Source organism: Bacillus rossius, chromosome 2 (assembly GCF_032445375.1).
Source record: "Bacillus rossius redtenbacheri isolate Brsri chromosome 2, Brsri_v3, whole genome shotgun sequence".
Classification (NCBI taxonomy): domain Eukaryota; kingdom Metazoa; phylum Arthropoda; class Insecta; order Phasmatodea; family Bacillidae; genus Bacillus; species Bacillus rossius.
Window position 1 is genome coordinate 24,266,503 of NC_086331.1, and position 16,547 is coordinate 24,283,049.

The following is a 16,547-nucleotide window of genomic DNA, read 5'->3' on the forward strand; positions in this document are numbered from 1 at the left end:
ACTATTTGGTAACCTATTCGGTGCTCGTGAGTTTTAGCCAGGCCGCTGATATCGAGCCCACGTCAGTCGCTACGCCACGTTGAAGCATGCGTGAGAGTCACTAACCAACTCTCGTGCAGATCACGAACCCAGCTATCCTTATTTATGTATTTTTTTCTTTTCCGGAAAATTTCACTGATGATCGTAATGTAATACAACGGATTAAGTTTTCGCTTAGAAAAATGTTGGAATTTCATCACTTTAATCTCTGCGACATTACAAAAAAGACTGCTTGGAGCTACACACAGTATTACGGAAATATAATATAATTATTACTTTGCGTTTAGTTTTTTTTTTATTCCTGCAAGTATTTACAACTAAAAGTACTTTTCATTTCGTTAAGCCTTTGCAAGCTTGCGATATTTATATGATTTTTTTTGACCATAAGAAACAGCGCAATTTCCAGACATCATTATAACTCCCTGTATGTGTTTAGGTTGCATAAGAATAACAACGACCTATTAGGGGTGACTGGTTTGAACAAGTTTTGAACAAGTTTTCTAAACATTTAATTTATGGTAAGAAATATTTCAACGAGTTTCCCCGCCCCCACAAATGAACCTGGGAAACAGGAAAGTTTTCTTAATAGCCTAGTCACTAATGTGTAGGAATAAACTAGTTCATATAGTTCCTTAACTAGAATTCGGCTTTCTTCGTGTAACCTAAAAATCCACTATCTTGGATGACATATTGGCAATATTCAAATACTTATATTCTACAAAAGTTATTTTTTTAAAATAAATATTTAGAAAAATAGAAAAAAAATCATACTTATCAAAAAGATATATATTCTCGTCCCTTTACATTCCGTACAGAATCATGCTATATTTAATTAAATAAAGTATACTTAATATAGCAAAAATTAAAAAGTTTAAAATACCAAATAAATATTCAATATATAAATATTAAATAACGCTTGAAAATGCATATCTGAAATCACGGTACTGATGAGAACACATAAAAAAAAATTCTTCCATCAACTCGTCGATAAACATAGTGACTCCTTACCAAACGATTATTAAGTACTGCAAGCTTGCTTACACAGCCACCGACGACCATATAGTGTCGGAAAATGTTATCGTTATTTTTAATACTACACTTTTGAAGGGTTTTCAATATTTATTTAAAATATGTACGATATTTACTAGATTCTAATTATTCTTGAAGACTACATTATAAAAGTATTTTTAATTGTAAGAATTTATATGCAATTTATTTTCACTGGCTTACAATTCTTTTACAAAACACATAATTTTAAAATATACTGGTGCCGTCACACTAGAAGAATTTTATTTCGTATAAGACTTGTTAGTTAAACAATTTTATATTCTAAATTGAACTAAAAGAAAAATCATCAAATGTCTCAAATATTTACTTGAACTTAGTCGTTCCTTCTGAAAAAATAAAAGTTACATAATAGGTTCAGGCACGAAAATGCTATAAATTATATAATCATTTCGTTTTTAAATTTACATTTTCGAAATTCAACAGTAATAAGTACTACCAGAATGTAGGGCAATAATCAAGAGAAGTTGATTAGTAAATTGTTTTGTTTTCCGTGGAGTTTCGCAATATTTGTGAACATTACTTTGATTCATTGAAACATTTATCCTTATCAAGAAGTTTAAATCTCAAGTGATACTATGTATTTACTGTTTATAATATTTTGGCTATGGACTTTGAAATATTGAATAGGCCTTTAAAAAAATGCTATAAATGGCAGCAATATTAATTCTAAAAGTAAAAAACAATGTAGTACATAGACAGTTTTACCTTCATTCCCACTCATCGAAAATACTTGTGATGCCCCTTCTACTTTCTGCTTTACTCCAAGCCGATTTGGATTTCTCGATTCTAGATGTCCGTCTGGGCCATCAGGACCATCTGGCTCTGGTGGTTTGTGTGAGTCCGGCCCGTCCTCTTTCTGATCCTGGTGCAGTGGATCCGGCGGCTCTTCCTGGTGCTCGGAACTCCCCAGTCCGCCCATGTCTCCGTGCTGTCCCTGAGACAAGCCTGTCCAGCCGAACATGGAGCGAGTCAGGCCAAACAAACCGCACCGGACTATTTATCCGTCTGTTATGGCGGTCACGGCATCCACTCAGTGTTTTATTGTTAGGGACTGTAAAAAAAATTCGTCGGTTTCAATGACCACTAGGATAGACTCCACGATTCTCTATGTACTCGGGCAACTATCACCTGGTCATTGGCTACCGACTCGGGACACCTGTTTACTGCGATTCTTATGATTCGATACTTCTTTTGTTGAGTGTTTGCCATTGGCTCAGATTCATTCAGGTAAATTGCGGTCCAATCACTGACGCAGCATTAAGCTAATAGAGTTTGGATTCCAGCCTGTCTCGAAAGAAATCCGCGAATTTTTCCGGTCTCTATTTATTGTGGACAAAAAAGCTAACGGGTGTTTTCAATATGGCGTAGTCACCTGTGTCGCCTTACCTTTTTTGGCTTCACCAGCCCCTCGCTCTTAATCCGGCTTTATGATCTCGCTGTGTGTTAATTTCAACGTCTTGTACTTCGGGGTCGTTGAGAGACGGCGACTGGGGGATGAGATGAGAATGGAGCGTCAAAGGAATGAATCATGGGTAGGGGGAAATGGGAGTAACCAGAGAAAACCCACCTGACATGTTGCTATCTCTGACTCTTACAAAAAGATCATTTTAAGACAACGACAAGGTTTTGTGGTGATTATAGAAATTGGTTCGATTGAACACTATCCAGGCTCTCAGTGTTCCATCTTTAATACTTTCTTTCTTATTTGCAAAAAATAATAATAAACTGTTTTCTGTTCTAACTTCAAAGATGTACACCAGTCTTGTAAATCACTTTACACCATTATTCGTGTGTGTGTTTCTATGTATTGTTACGAACGCCAGAGACAAGACCGCGATTCCAGGTTCGGAGCTGGCCACGTGCTGCCTGCTTATGTAAGGCATGCCACGCGCGCCTGGCTGGATTATAAGGTCGCTACCCCCTCCCCTCCGCTCCCCGCGCGTCGTCCTGCTCGGCGCCATTATCTATCGCTGAGCGGCCTTGGGAATTCCGCTGGCCACCGCTTGAATTAGCGACGCTATTCTCGACGCTTCGGGTGTCGGGTCGGCGCGGGATGACGCGACTCGCCCCACCTGCTCTCGTCAGTTCTAGAAGGGCGCCACAGGCTATTTCAACAGCGAAGCCGGCCTCCGCGACAGGTTTTGGGGCGATAGAGTCTCGCGACGGTGAGGACCGGTGAGTGCCGCGAGTGCGGCGAGAGTTCAGTGACTGTGAGTGCCGCGTGAGCGCTGAGTTCCGAGCGGATTCCGAGTGAGTCCCGCGCCAGTTCCGGAGTTCCAAGAGCGAAGGGAAGTGCGACATCTACGAATAGCGTGAGAGACCCCCTCGAGAGTGGCACAACGGAAAGTGACAGGACTGCGCGAGTGCGATCGAGTGACGTGAGACTGTGTGTGTGTGCACAGGCGCGAGGTTAAGGGGCGAACCACTGTTGAGCCTAGCTCCAGTGAGGAGTGCGAAATGCTGAACTTGACAAACATTGAGTGACTTGAGAATAAACATTTTTTAAGTGTGAGTAATTGGTGATTAGCTATTTTTAAGTAATAATATTTATTGTTGATGTAAATATTAGTAATCAATAAAACTGTAATAAAACTTAGTTGGGCTATCCCTTACGAACCCAGTAGTTTCCCCCCACATTAAATAACTCATAACGGTATGTATTATGTATGCATTCATACTGTATATTGTTTGTATGTATATATGCTTGTATGACTGTATTCATGCATGTATGAATGTATGTTTTTATATTATGTGTGTATATCATATGTTGTGAATGTATTTTAAATATTTTTTTTGATGAACGCTTCATCGGAAATTTCTTGGTTGAACTCTTGACTTCAATAAAGCCATATTCTATATGCCTAGGGAAGTTTATATAATAAACAAATAAACGCAGAATGCTCGCTCTATCATATTTAAATTATTCTCAAACACTTGATTATAAGAAATGTTCCCAGTAGTTGAGAGGTCAGCCCACGCGTCTCCCAACAAGGCGACGCCGGTTCGATTCCTGGGATGGCCGAAACTGTGTTGTTCGCAAGTGGGTACCGTGGCGGACGATGCCGTGAGCGAGTGTGTTTTCTCGGGGCGCTCCCGTTTCCCTCACCATGCAATGCGTTCTGCCGCTGCTCCAACTCATCGTTCCTCGCCGCGCGCTTCTCTGATGGTCTCGATGTTGATGAGACCCTAAGATCTAGTACATTCCGTCGTTCAGCTTGGTAACAAAATTAGCTAATATCATCAATACAAATAAATAAAATTGAAGTAACTGTAATTTTCCAATTGTACACATAAAATTTCTTTCTGCTAGCAAATTAATCACCATAATCTAATTTAGATTGAAATTTTTTTTATCTTTCTGTACGATACTACTTACTCAAAAACTGCTCATTATATTGACTTCAAATTTGAAAATAATTGTTATTAGATAATATTCCCAGGATTAATTTAGTCTTCATTTTATTGTGATATCTCAAACGATTACGAAGTTGTAATCATAAGAAAAAGCCAAAATCTAAAAATTATTCATATTTTCTTTGTAAATTTTAAAAGAAATAAATAACAAAATTTAATTTTATAACTAAAAAAATCCGAAGATTAACTTGTAAGATTAACAAATAAATCCCGTTCAAAATCTTGGGTCTCTGTGGGTGTTAAAACGTTTTTTTTTTAAATTAATTTAGCGTTTCCGTCAACTTGGGAGTAACTGGGTGGATGACCAGGTAAACATGTTTTTGAGTTAGTGATGCCAATAATTTAGTTTTAACTTCCTCCTGAAAGTAAAACCATAAAATTTAGTTTACAGTGAAAATGTAATGCAACTTTGACTTTTGCGAACATATTAACAAACAATAGTTAGGGACACCTGTATTTCGCGAATACATTTCGTGTATAGGTACATCGCAAAACACCGTAGTTTTTTTCTTGTAGTTATTGGCTGTGGTCGGTGAGAGGTGTTTTCCTGCACTTGACGGGGCCAATGGGAATGTGGATACTGTACTGCTGCACGCACACGATTCGCCATTACTCTAAGAAAAAGCTGCAGTGTTTTGTGACATACCTTGACACGAAATGTATTCGCGAAATACAGGTGTCCCTAACAATAGTTGTCCAACTTTTCTATCTAAATATTCTGGCCATGCGACCAAGACGCGGCGATGGCTGGGTGCAAATAAATCTGAAATCTTACCGTGCCAACCGTTGTCGTCGTTATTTTGGGTGAAATCCACTACGAGGGTGGTGAGATTCTTGGCGTACGGAAACACGTCGGTCACATTTTGGGTCATCAGCGATTGTCCCCTCAAGACGAGCGTGCTGAGCTTCTCCAGTCTCCCGAGCACACTGACGGCAGGTGACGACAGGTTGCCCTCGTTCAGCTCGAGCGAGCTGATGCTCAGCTCGTCCAGCTGCCGCGAGCTCATTCCGCTGAGGAATTCCAAGTTGAGGCGCAGAATTGTGTTCGGTTGAGCGTTCTTGAGGTACTCGACGTCTTCTGAGTCGGTGCTGTTGCAAAATACCGATGACACATCTTGAAAAAGAACGAATTTATTTTACATTCAACTCAGTGTATTTTTTGTATGTGCCTATTTTTTTTAAGTTTTATACTTACTCTAAATTTATTATTTAAACTTAAATTTAATTTAGTGAAATTTAAAACCAAAACACTGTACACACATTAAATTCATTTATTTTTGCATGATAAAAAAATTATTTTCAATAATACGCTTTGTATTTTACCCTAATTAAAAAAAAAGATAAATGCTTTCACACCCACACTTTTAAACATTTTCAGCTTAAATTTACGAAAAACGCTGGTTACAAATTATCTGTGGATCTCCGTAAATTTGTCGTTAACTTCGTAAATTTACGGGTGCAAACTTTTACTTTATCCTAACATATATTTACCATAATAAACTTCGTGTACAAATAAATATACAAGACATTTCTAAGACTCTAACAAAAACACACTTATTTCTATCACGTGTGCTTTTACACTGTCTATACTGAGGAAAAAAAAACTGAATTCGAAAGTTGAATTACGGCTAAGATACTACGAAGATCCAATCTTAAATTATGAAGAACTCTTCGTGTATTCCGGGTGCATTCTTCGTTGAAATGTCCGTAAATTTACTGTAATTTTTAACAGTGCGGTCACATTTCGGCCTTTGTGTCTTTGTGTATCCCTGCAACTTCCGTGTAACACGAAATCTCAGCTCTGTCTAAAACGATTGATGAAACTTTTATATTAGAGTTTCCAGCCTATATTACCATTTTTTTTTCAGTAGCTGTTTAACCCTTTCAGTCATACTTTAACAATACTTAATATATATATATTTTAACTAAAGTATGTTTTGTATAATTTATGTAGTAATAATATTGTGCTTAGTTACATTAAAATACTTAAAATTATATCAAATTGTATTCATTTCATAGTCATAGAGTATGGTGTCGACTATAATGTACATACAACTTAACCCACAAATTCAAGGCTTGATAAACTCCGTGTATCATTGAGACACACATTGTCCCACTTCAGTGGACGAATGAGCTGCAAGGGTTACAAAACTGCAGCATCCAATAAAGCCCCTGGATGGCCAATGTCGTCATAACTTTGTATATATGTGCCACATTAAAAAATCTAAGGCTTGATAATAACTTCAAAGATTATAATTATTCCTGTATCACTGATCCTCGCTTGACTAAAATTAAAGTAAGATAGAGAAGTAATTCCAGAGTTCGACTTTTTCCGAATAACGTAGGGCTAGTGATAAAAGTGTAGTGGAACCTAGTTAAATCAGGTTTAAAATGTATATTTTATTTTACTTTATTTTTTAAATCTTTTAATTGTACTGTACTGCGTACGGGATGGATTAAAGATATAAATTCAGTAGTACACTACCCGCTACATTCATTTAAAAATGTTGTATTGCATGCAAGTAGACCAACTATATGAATAAAAATTGTGCAAAAAAATATAGTACAAAGACTGTAAAAAAATGTTTATCCATGATAGTAGTGTATAATAGTTCCTCCTGGCCCAGGCTACAAGGCTTGGTACCGGAGGTGCCGATCGCCATCTAGGATTGTGACATCAAGACGGCGTTCTTGGACTAAAAATTCCTCAAAATGACTCAAAATTTCTAAAAATTTCCCTATTTCGAGAGAAAAATTGTTTTTGAGGGAAAATTTCCCGTTTTATTCCTCGAAAATACATAAATTCGGAATTCGCAAAACCTCAAAAAGACTTTTGGCTTAGAAAGAACACCAATTACTAAAAGCGACTTAAGAGTTATAAAAGCAAGCCGCCCCTAAGACACCGAGGTCAATACTTGACCTTGACCTTGACCATAAAATTCAAATTATTTAATTTTCGATCAAAAATTCCGAAAAAATTTCCAAACAAATTTTAAAAATTTCTTTCTTCAATTTTTTAGTTACATAATCGATTTAGGTCCTCAGTTAGATTCCCAGCGAGAGTAAACATGTAATTTATTATAAAAAATTAAAACATTATTCTTAATAAAAATTTAAAAAATTATAATAAATTCTTACATTAAACCCGCCATCTTGAATGTTGACCTAACCGCTGCAATTATCGTTTCGTCCGCCATCTTGAAAATAAGTAATTTTTTGCTAGGAAATCCGAAAAAAATTTAAAATTCATTGATAAAAATAATAAAAATGTAAATAAAAACACTCCGCCATATTTAATTATGACCTCACGGTCACTATCTTGAAAATTGTAATTATTATCAGATTTTAATGGGATAAAAATTAAAAATTTATAAAAAATTAATTAAGTTAAAAAATATATTATTTTTAAAATACACTTATTTCATGGAGCTCGCAGTCCTCAGTTCAAACCTGGTTAGGGCAAAAAAACAAAAAAGTGACCGATCCTTCCTCCATGTAAGCCACCGACTAACTGACCTCCCACCACTAATGCCAAGGTAGGCCTACATATATCGCCAAGTAGTATGACGTTACGTCTACCATCAAGAAAATACGTAATTTTTATGCTAGAATATTGGGAAAAATTCAAGAAATCGTGAACAAATTTAATTAATCCAATTTCAATAAATTATTATTTAAAAGCCCACTTATGTTCTCATTTCGAACCCGGTGAGGGCAAAAATAAAAATAACTGCGACGAATCCTTCCTCCACTGAAGCCGCCGAAAGACTAACTTCCCACCACTAATGTCAACGTATACATATATCACTATCTAGTATGACGTCACGTCAGCCATCTTGTCTTCGTCTGCTGGAGGCCATCTTATTTTCGTCTTCTAGAGTTGACTGCCGACATATTAATTTACGTTTTTACCCGCTAGAGGGCAGCAACCATTTATTATTACTGTGGCACCCGCCATCTTGAAATTTGGACGCCATCTTAGAAATTCGTAGTTATTTAGTTATAAATTAAAGAAAAATTCCAAAATTTATTGCAAAAAAAACTCAATGATATACTGATTGATTCGATCGGTTCCTGGCCTTGGTTCGGTACTTGATCAATGCAAAAAATGTAACTGTAGACAAATAATACGTATTTAATATATCATGTTCAAAACCCTAAAAGCATATACCAGCCTCATATTAGTCGATATGACCGCCATCTTGGAAATTTGAATTTATTGACTTAAAAATTCGGAACAAAACTCCAAAATACATTAAAAAAGCGCTTATTAAAATAATAATTGACGCGATATATTTCTGTCTTTGATTTGATTTTCGGCCAGTGAAAAGGATAACTAAAGCTTAAAATTAATTTTTAATTTTTTTCCCATTAACTTTTATGGAATTTATTAATAATTCACTCTAAGAAAAACAACTCTGGACAAGATAACTGTCCGACGACTAAAATATGTTCACGCGCTGCCTAACATGGAAGTCCATTTTTTTTTTTCGATGTATGAAATATATTCCAACCAGTTCATGTACAATGCTTTACGTATAGACCAAGTGTATTCGGACCACGAGACCAGGGAATGGACAATTTCAGATGTATAAACAAAGCATTTCCAAACCACTAGACCTTATCCATCGATAGCATCGATATATTCTTCATCGATATATTTCAAGCAGTCAAGATAAAGTCTTCGAACAGTCAGAACTGAAGTATTAAAAAATCAATTAAAAGTAATTAGACGAGCGGAACATGTTTTACGCTTACTAAATGACCATGAATCCCGGAAAAATGTTTAATAAAGACCAAAAGGTTTTAAAACAGTAAATATTCTGAGCTACTACAGATTTGACTACGCACATTTTAACGAAAACACACATTAAAAAAAGAAAAGAACACACAGTACACACACTGGACACACAGTATACATACATAGTACACACAGTACACGCAATGGACACACATTGCACACGACACACGCTGGACACACAGCATACACAGTACACGCAATAAAAACACAGTACACACACAATGGACCCACGGTATACACATTGGACACACAATGAACACACAGGAACACAAATTTAATTAAAAGCACGCACATTAGGAACCACAATCATCGATAAGGAAGCACAATCGGAAGCAATTCGACAAAGAGGAAGCACAATCAACGCCCATGCAATACACAAACACAACAAATGTATTTGACAAAAAGGAAGCACATATGGACGAAAAATCGATGTGGTGAGATACGATCTCGTCACAGGAATACAATCTCACCAATATACGGTAGGCTCCAACTGCTCCAATGTTCCAACTGCTCCAAAGCTCCAATTGCTACCAGAGCTCCAATTCTCTAAGACCTCCAAATCTCTAATTGCTCCAACAGCTCCAAGTGCTACAATTGCTCCAACCGCTCCAACTGCTCAAATTGCTCCAATTGATCCAAAGTTTAAAGTTCTCCAATGCTTCATTTGCTCCAAATTCTCCAAAGCACCATTTTCTCCAAGATATCCAATGCAACAATTGATCCAATAGACTAACAGCTCCAAGTGCTACTAAGCTCCAAATACTCCAATCGCAGTTACAGCTCCAACCGCTCCAATTGTTCCAAGTTCTCCAAAGCTCCAATGCCTGCAACACTCCAAGACCTCCTTTGCTCCAATTGCTCCAAAGCTCCAATCGCTCAAATCGCTCCAAAAGCACTAACAGCTCCAATTGCTCCAAGTGCTCCAATTGGTCATCAGTTTCAAGTGCTCCAAAAGCTCCCAAGCTACATTCGCTCCATTCGCTCCAATGCTACAATTGCTCCAATAGGCCAACAGCTCCAAGTGCTCCAAATCTCCAAGAGCTCCAATGCTCCAAGAGCTTCAAAGCTCCAAGAGCTTCAAAGCTCCAAGAGCTTCAAAGCTCCAATCGCTTCAACAGCTCCAACTGCTCCAATTGTTCCAAGTGATCCAAGTGCTCCAATTGCTCTAAGTGCTCCTACAGCTCCATCTACATTTGTCTCCAACAGATTTCATTTGCATTTTATTTATCGAACTTGGCCAGAAGAATCTTTGAAAAAAGGAAGATCATTTGGAAGCACATTCGAAATAACAGTGAAAAAAACACATTTAACGAAAAAGGGCGCAGATTTGGACGAAAATTCAACTTGTTAAAATACGATCTCATCAGAATGATTCTGTCCCATCAGTAGAAACCCGTGAAATTCGCGGGTTCATTTCGTGTTATGCTAAAATTCAAATAATTATACCTTAGTGTTGCTTCTGTAATTGGTTCACTGTTCATCTGGAGGACTGAGGGCCAATTAGAGACCCTCACTCATAGAAGTGTCGAATCACAGGCCACCCAGTCGAGACGACTCACCAGTCAGCAGCCAATGAACAGTTGGCATTTGCCCGAGTGTGTAGAGGATATTGGCGTATATCCTGGAGGTCATTGAACCCGCAAATTTCACGGGTCTCTACCCATCAGTCGGATATGATACTACAGTCTTGTCTACACAAAATTAACAAAAAGGACGTACATTATCACGAACATTCAACTCAGTAGGATGCGATCGTCCGTTTTAGGATAGGATATGTCTCCAACGGTCATTGGCTCCAACAGTCATTGGTTCGAACAGTCATTAGCTCTAAAAGTCATTGGCTCCAACAGTCATTGGCTTAGAGGTGGCTTGCTTTTAGGACTCTTAAGCCGCTTTTATAGGAATTTGTATTTTTGCTAAGTCAAAAGTCTTTGGAGGTTTTTCGAATTCCGAATTTATGTATTTTCGAGGAATAAAACGGGACATTTTCCCTCATAACGGCAAATTTTCCCCTCGAAACAGGGAAATTTGTAGAAATTTTGAGTAATTTTTGAGGAATTAAAGTCTAAGAATGCCGCCGTGATGTCACAATACAAGATGGCGGTCGGCACATCCGACACCAAGCCTTGAATCCTGGGCCAGGAGGATATGTGTATTATACACTACTCATGATTCATTAACTCACAATAGCGCGACAGGTGCGACGCGTTAGACGCAACGTGAATAAAGTAAATCAAGTATTTTTTGGCCAATCACGTTCGGTTCATCTGTGAAATTCTGACTAGCTTCGCTATGACAAAAAGACTTAAAAGACGTTAATGGCAGCTCTCCTAGGAAATTTTATGTTTCAATTGGTTAATTTTGTTCATTATGTTCATTGCTTGGTTATAAATTTTGAATAATTTTTAGTTGATTGTAGCAAATTTGTTTTTGTTTATTTTAGTTCATTTGTCTGGTGCGTAAACGTTAGTTAAAACCACTGTCTAGTAATGTAAGGTACAGTTGGCAGCCTGATTTTTATAAACGTTAAGTTTTTTTTATGTATTTTTAGTTTAAATTGTTTTAAGATATTTTGTTCATTTTAGTGTAACATGTATTTTACGTGAGGCCTAGAATACGTGGACAAGAATGAACTATAATAAAGGGGTTGTCTGTAAAGTTGGTTTACGGACGATAATTTTACGTGATAACATCATAAGAAAACATTGATGAAAAATTGCATACTTTTTAATTTTACGGACGATAATTTTACGTGATAACATCATAAGAAAACATTGATGAAAATTTGCATACTTTTAATTTTAAAATATTATTTACAGTTTTTGCAAATTTAATTTTAAAAATTTGTTTAAATATAATCACGAACATTTAGTTAAAATAAACTCGCCTTAAAACCTGTTTGATATTATAGAAGATTTTCTCGCACGGTGGTTGGCCGGTTCTTGCACGTTCGGCTCAGGCGGAACGTGACAAATTTTCGTGCGTGCAGCCGGCGTTCATCGATTTATAAGACGTTATCACTAGAGACCTGCAAAATTCGCGGATTCATTCGATGATAGGCTAGAATTCAAACACATATACCTCTTAGATAATTTTTCTATTGGCTTACTGTTCATCTGGACGAATCTCAACCAGTTATAAACCCTCAACCAAAGAAGGATCGAATCACAGACAAACCAGCTGAGACGACTTACAAGTCGGCATCCCATGAACTTGCGTTATTTGCCCGAGTGTACAGGGGTATGTGCAGTCTATCCTGAAGGCCAACGAAACCGCGAATTATGCAGGTCTCTAGTTATCACTAGGGGCAAGCATTTTTCGCGAAAAGATCTGAACACTTATTAGACTGCAACAAGGTATACCCGCACCAGCGGTTTCTTCCTTGTGATTGGCGGCCGTCTGCGAGAGAAGTCGTCGCCTTGTTTTACCGAGCCACTCAGGACGCATTTGATTCCGCACTGACTTAATGTGATTGGTGTTGTAACAATCGACATGCACCTGAAAGAAACTCACCCAATCACGGAACACAGACGGTGCTACATTGTTTTGACTTTCAGCTAGTCTCGGAATCTTTTAGCGAAATATGCATGTCCCTAGTTATCACGACAAAATACGGTAAATAACTTGCGCGCCAGTAAAAACTGTTCGCACGTCGCCGCCAGGCGCGGTAGGAGAGGAGGCGAAGAGTGACGTAGTGACGAGTACGTAGAGGCATTCGCGGGCTCCCAGTGTGTGTTCGCTGGCCGCGGGTGATGGCTAGACTTAAATAACTTTAAGTGGAAGTTACGTATTCGAAATGCACGAGTCGAGAGCACCGGACGGGTGTTCGGTGAGCAGGATTCGTGGCGAACAAGAGCGTGCGCGCGCGACCAGCGAGTAGTGGGGGAAGCCTTCATTTCACAGACGAGAGAGCCACACCCGAAGTTACTCGAAGTTCATGCTCGCTTTTTTTTTTCCCGTTCTATCTCGTTGTATAAACCGGTGTGGCATTAAATTTTGCGGTCGATTTGGATAGGTTAGCTACATTATAAATACTTTAAAACATTGTGGATGGTTGGTTATATTAGGTAAGTATAGCTACATTTAAAATACTGTAAAATCGTTTTATGGTTGCTTAGCAAATAAATTTTTAACATGTAGCTATCCAGGGCTAGGAAACCGTTTACATGATTTCACAGTGTCTTTAATGTAGATATCCTAACCAAATCAACCGTCCACAATGTTTTAAAGTATTTATAATGTAGCTAACCTAACCTATGAACAAAAAAACCGAAGATGCACGATCGGGCGTTTGGTTCTCTGGTCTGTGAAATGAAGGCTTCTCTTCAAGTAGCTGCTCGGTGGATCGCACTGGGTCGGGAGACCTGGTTTCCACAGCGACGTCTTCAATGAACAAGTAGTCATCAGCTCCGTCCCCTAAGCCCTTGCATTCCCGTGGGCGGAGTCAGCTGCTGTGTCACGTGGCGTCCCAGTTCGACTGTACGAGTGATGCGACTTCATATCGATTGGTCGCGCGAGGGGACCGCCCTGAAAAACTTGAATTAAACGATATCGAATGTGAAGTTTATGGCCAGTAGAATTACTTTAAGTAAAATAAGTAAACACGTCCCCGAAATAAAAATATGCGGTGCCGCGGCGCGCCCGGGTCGAAATATTTAAATATTATTGTATAGGACAATTTAATAAGTATTTGTGTAAATATGTTTTTTGAGTATTTTCCATGTGTAGCTATTTAACTTAAGTATGATAACCAGGCTGAACTGTATTAAGACATTTGCGGCAGTTTCAAGTGCAGTACATATATTTAAAAATGTACATTATTAGCTAAAATGTTGTAACTCTTATTGAATGTTCAAACTCAGAGTTAATTTTGAATAAGGTGTTGGACGTATTTTTTAGTTCCGTAATTTATTCTAATAAGGTAAGTGCATTTGGTTCATACTCTAAATTGTGTGTATTCTATTGTTTTTCTATGCTTTTCGGGGCACCTGCTTTAAGGAACAGCGAGAAAAATCACACCCAAAAGTTAAATAAAATTTAAAAAAAAAATAATTTTTAAAAAATTAAATTGTAATATTTTAAATTAGTTTGGTGGCTGTTCCCAGTGATTGCTTATACTGGATCCATCACAATCTCAGCGCGACAATATTCACGGACGAAATAAGACCTTTCGATTAGAAAGTACTTTTTTTTTCTATTTCCATCGCGTCGCGGTTACGATGATACTGAAATAAGTGTCAGAATTTGGTTTTGGTATGATGTTTAGAGTGATTCATTTATAGTTCATTTATATTTAATGATTTTTTAGGTTATGTTTAATAAATTTTTTGTAAAATAAATTTAATTCGTTTGCGTAAAATGTTTTATTTTTATAATAAATAATATTTGGATTGAACATGCCTGTTTATCTTAAAATGTGGACTAAAGTTTTTAACATTGACGGCCGTCGTATGTGGGAGGTAAAATTTTATAAAGAAATAATTATTTATTTATTTTGTCGTTCGCGTAAAAATGGAAAATGCTGTCACATCACATCCTTCGCTTCGGGTCCGTCGACCTTATGTCACTCCAGCATCACGCGTCAAAATGCAGGTGCTCGTCATTACGTTTTTTTTCGCAAAGTTCAGAATATATGACACAGTCAATATTTTTGGTCGCCAACATTCGTACTTATGGCAAATACGGTTTTTGCATCGTTACTTTTTTTTATACTTGCTTGCTTCAATATTCTTTATACAAAAATAACTTTTTAAAATTTTCTTCTGAAAGCTGTCGAGTGTGTGTGTGTGTTTTATGTAGTTTTTATTGTGAAGTTTTGTACCAAGTGCAATTTACTGTCACAAAATTGGACACTTTGCTGTAAGCTCTCCGCATGCAGCTATACTAACCTGGGCACTGATAACAGTTCGGTGAAACCATCACTGCACAATGTGGATCGTCGGAAGGTTGAATCAGACTAACGACGTCCAGAGACATGTTTTCACCCAGTTTGAGGAACCCGCTTCGGTCAATGCCTGTGGTGTATTGTTCTTTTGACAAAAAACAGACATCTTTGTTGTGGTTGTCAGCTTGAGAGATGGCTTGATAAATGCCTTGCACTGCCAGAACATATACTATTTTCAAGCTCAAACTCATGCTGCACTGTCAGTTCATTTCAAACACGACGAGTTTCAACACCGGGTTGCTTGTATGAGTTGCTGGTACAAGTAAGATATCTGAAAAAAAGTAAATAATTAGGTTTTCAATATTTTAATACTCGGGTTATAATTATCTAAGTGGGTAGGTAAACATGCAAATATATTTTTTTACTTAATTTAAATTTATTTTAGAATTGACTATTAGACATACTATTGCCAAAATCGTTTAATAAGATTTTAAGTATGGTCTTTAAATAACATTTTTTTAAATTAATTAAATATATTTTAGAAGTTGGTGGGTTTGACTCACGACCCACATCAATCAAGAATAACGCATTAATTACCATAGCTACTTTTTTTTTTCATGTTCGACTCGCTGGTAAAGTTCATTACGAGTAGTATCTATTGGTTCCGACTGGGACTGGAATCGGAGTGAAGATGGATCATGGGGTCGGCCATTTTCGGATTGTGGCGTCACGGTGGTCATCTTGGATGACCTTGACCTTCAAAATGTTCCATTAATTACTTCAAATCCGCAAATATTTTAAGTTTTTTTTTTTTTTTGGAAATAATTCCACCAAAAAATATCAAAAATTTGAAAACATAAAATTTCCCTATTTCGAGGGGAAAATTCCTGTTTTTAAAGAAAATTTTCTTTTTTAGTCTTTAAAAATGTTAAGAGGCTTGAAATTTCCTAAAAGCGGCTTGAGAATCCTAAAAGCAAGTTGTTCTAAGCCGTTTAGGTAATTACCTTCACAACTTGAACTGTTATGTCACCGTTGCAATTTTCGTTACGGCCGCCATCTTTAAAATCCATATTTTTATGCTACAAAATCTGGAAAAATCTTAATATTAATAAAAAATGAATTACACAAATTTTAATTAAAACATTTCTCTATTTTGAAAATTGTCCACCATCTTGAAAATCATAATTTTTTATCAAAAAAATTAAATATATAAAAAACTTTAACTAAGCAAAGTGTAATAAAATTTTAACTAAAAAACGCATTTACAACATTAAGATTTCGCTTTAAACTTTGCGAGGGCCAAATAAATATGGCAATGGTACCTTCCTCCACGGAAGTAAC

The 16,547-nt window shown here is 37.1% G+C and overlaps 1 protein-coding gene across 1 annotated transcript in view; it reads right to left on the reverse strand.

Annotated features, from left to right (window-relative positions):
* Positions 1 to 16,547, reverse strand: part of LOC134529922 (toll-like receptor 13) — a 40,720-nt gene that overhangs the window by 14,359 nt on the left and 9,814 nt on the right. The window contains exons 2-4 of the mRNA XM_063364477.1: positions 15,211 to 15,537; positions 5,297 to 5,635; positions 1,813 to 2,052 (exon numbers count right to left, since the gene is read on the reverse strand). Coding sequence (XP_063220547.1) covers positions 1,813 to 2,052; positions 5,297 to 5,635; positions 15,211 to 15,457 — 826 coding nt within the window. The 5' untranslated portion in view covers positions 15,458 to 15,537. The remainder of the gene's footprint in view (positions 1 to 1,812; positions 2,053 to 5,296; positions 5,636 to 15,210; positions 15,538 to 16,547) is intronic.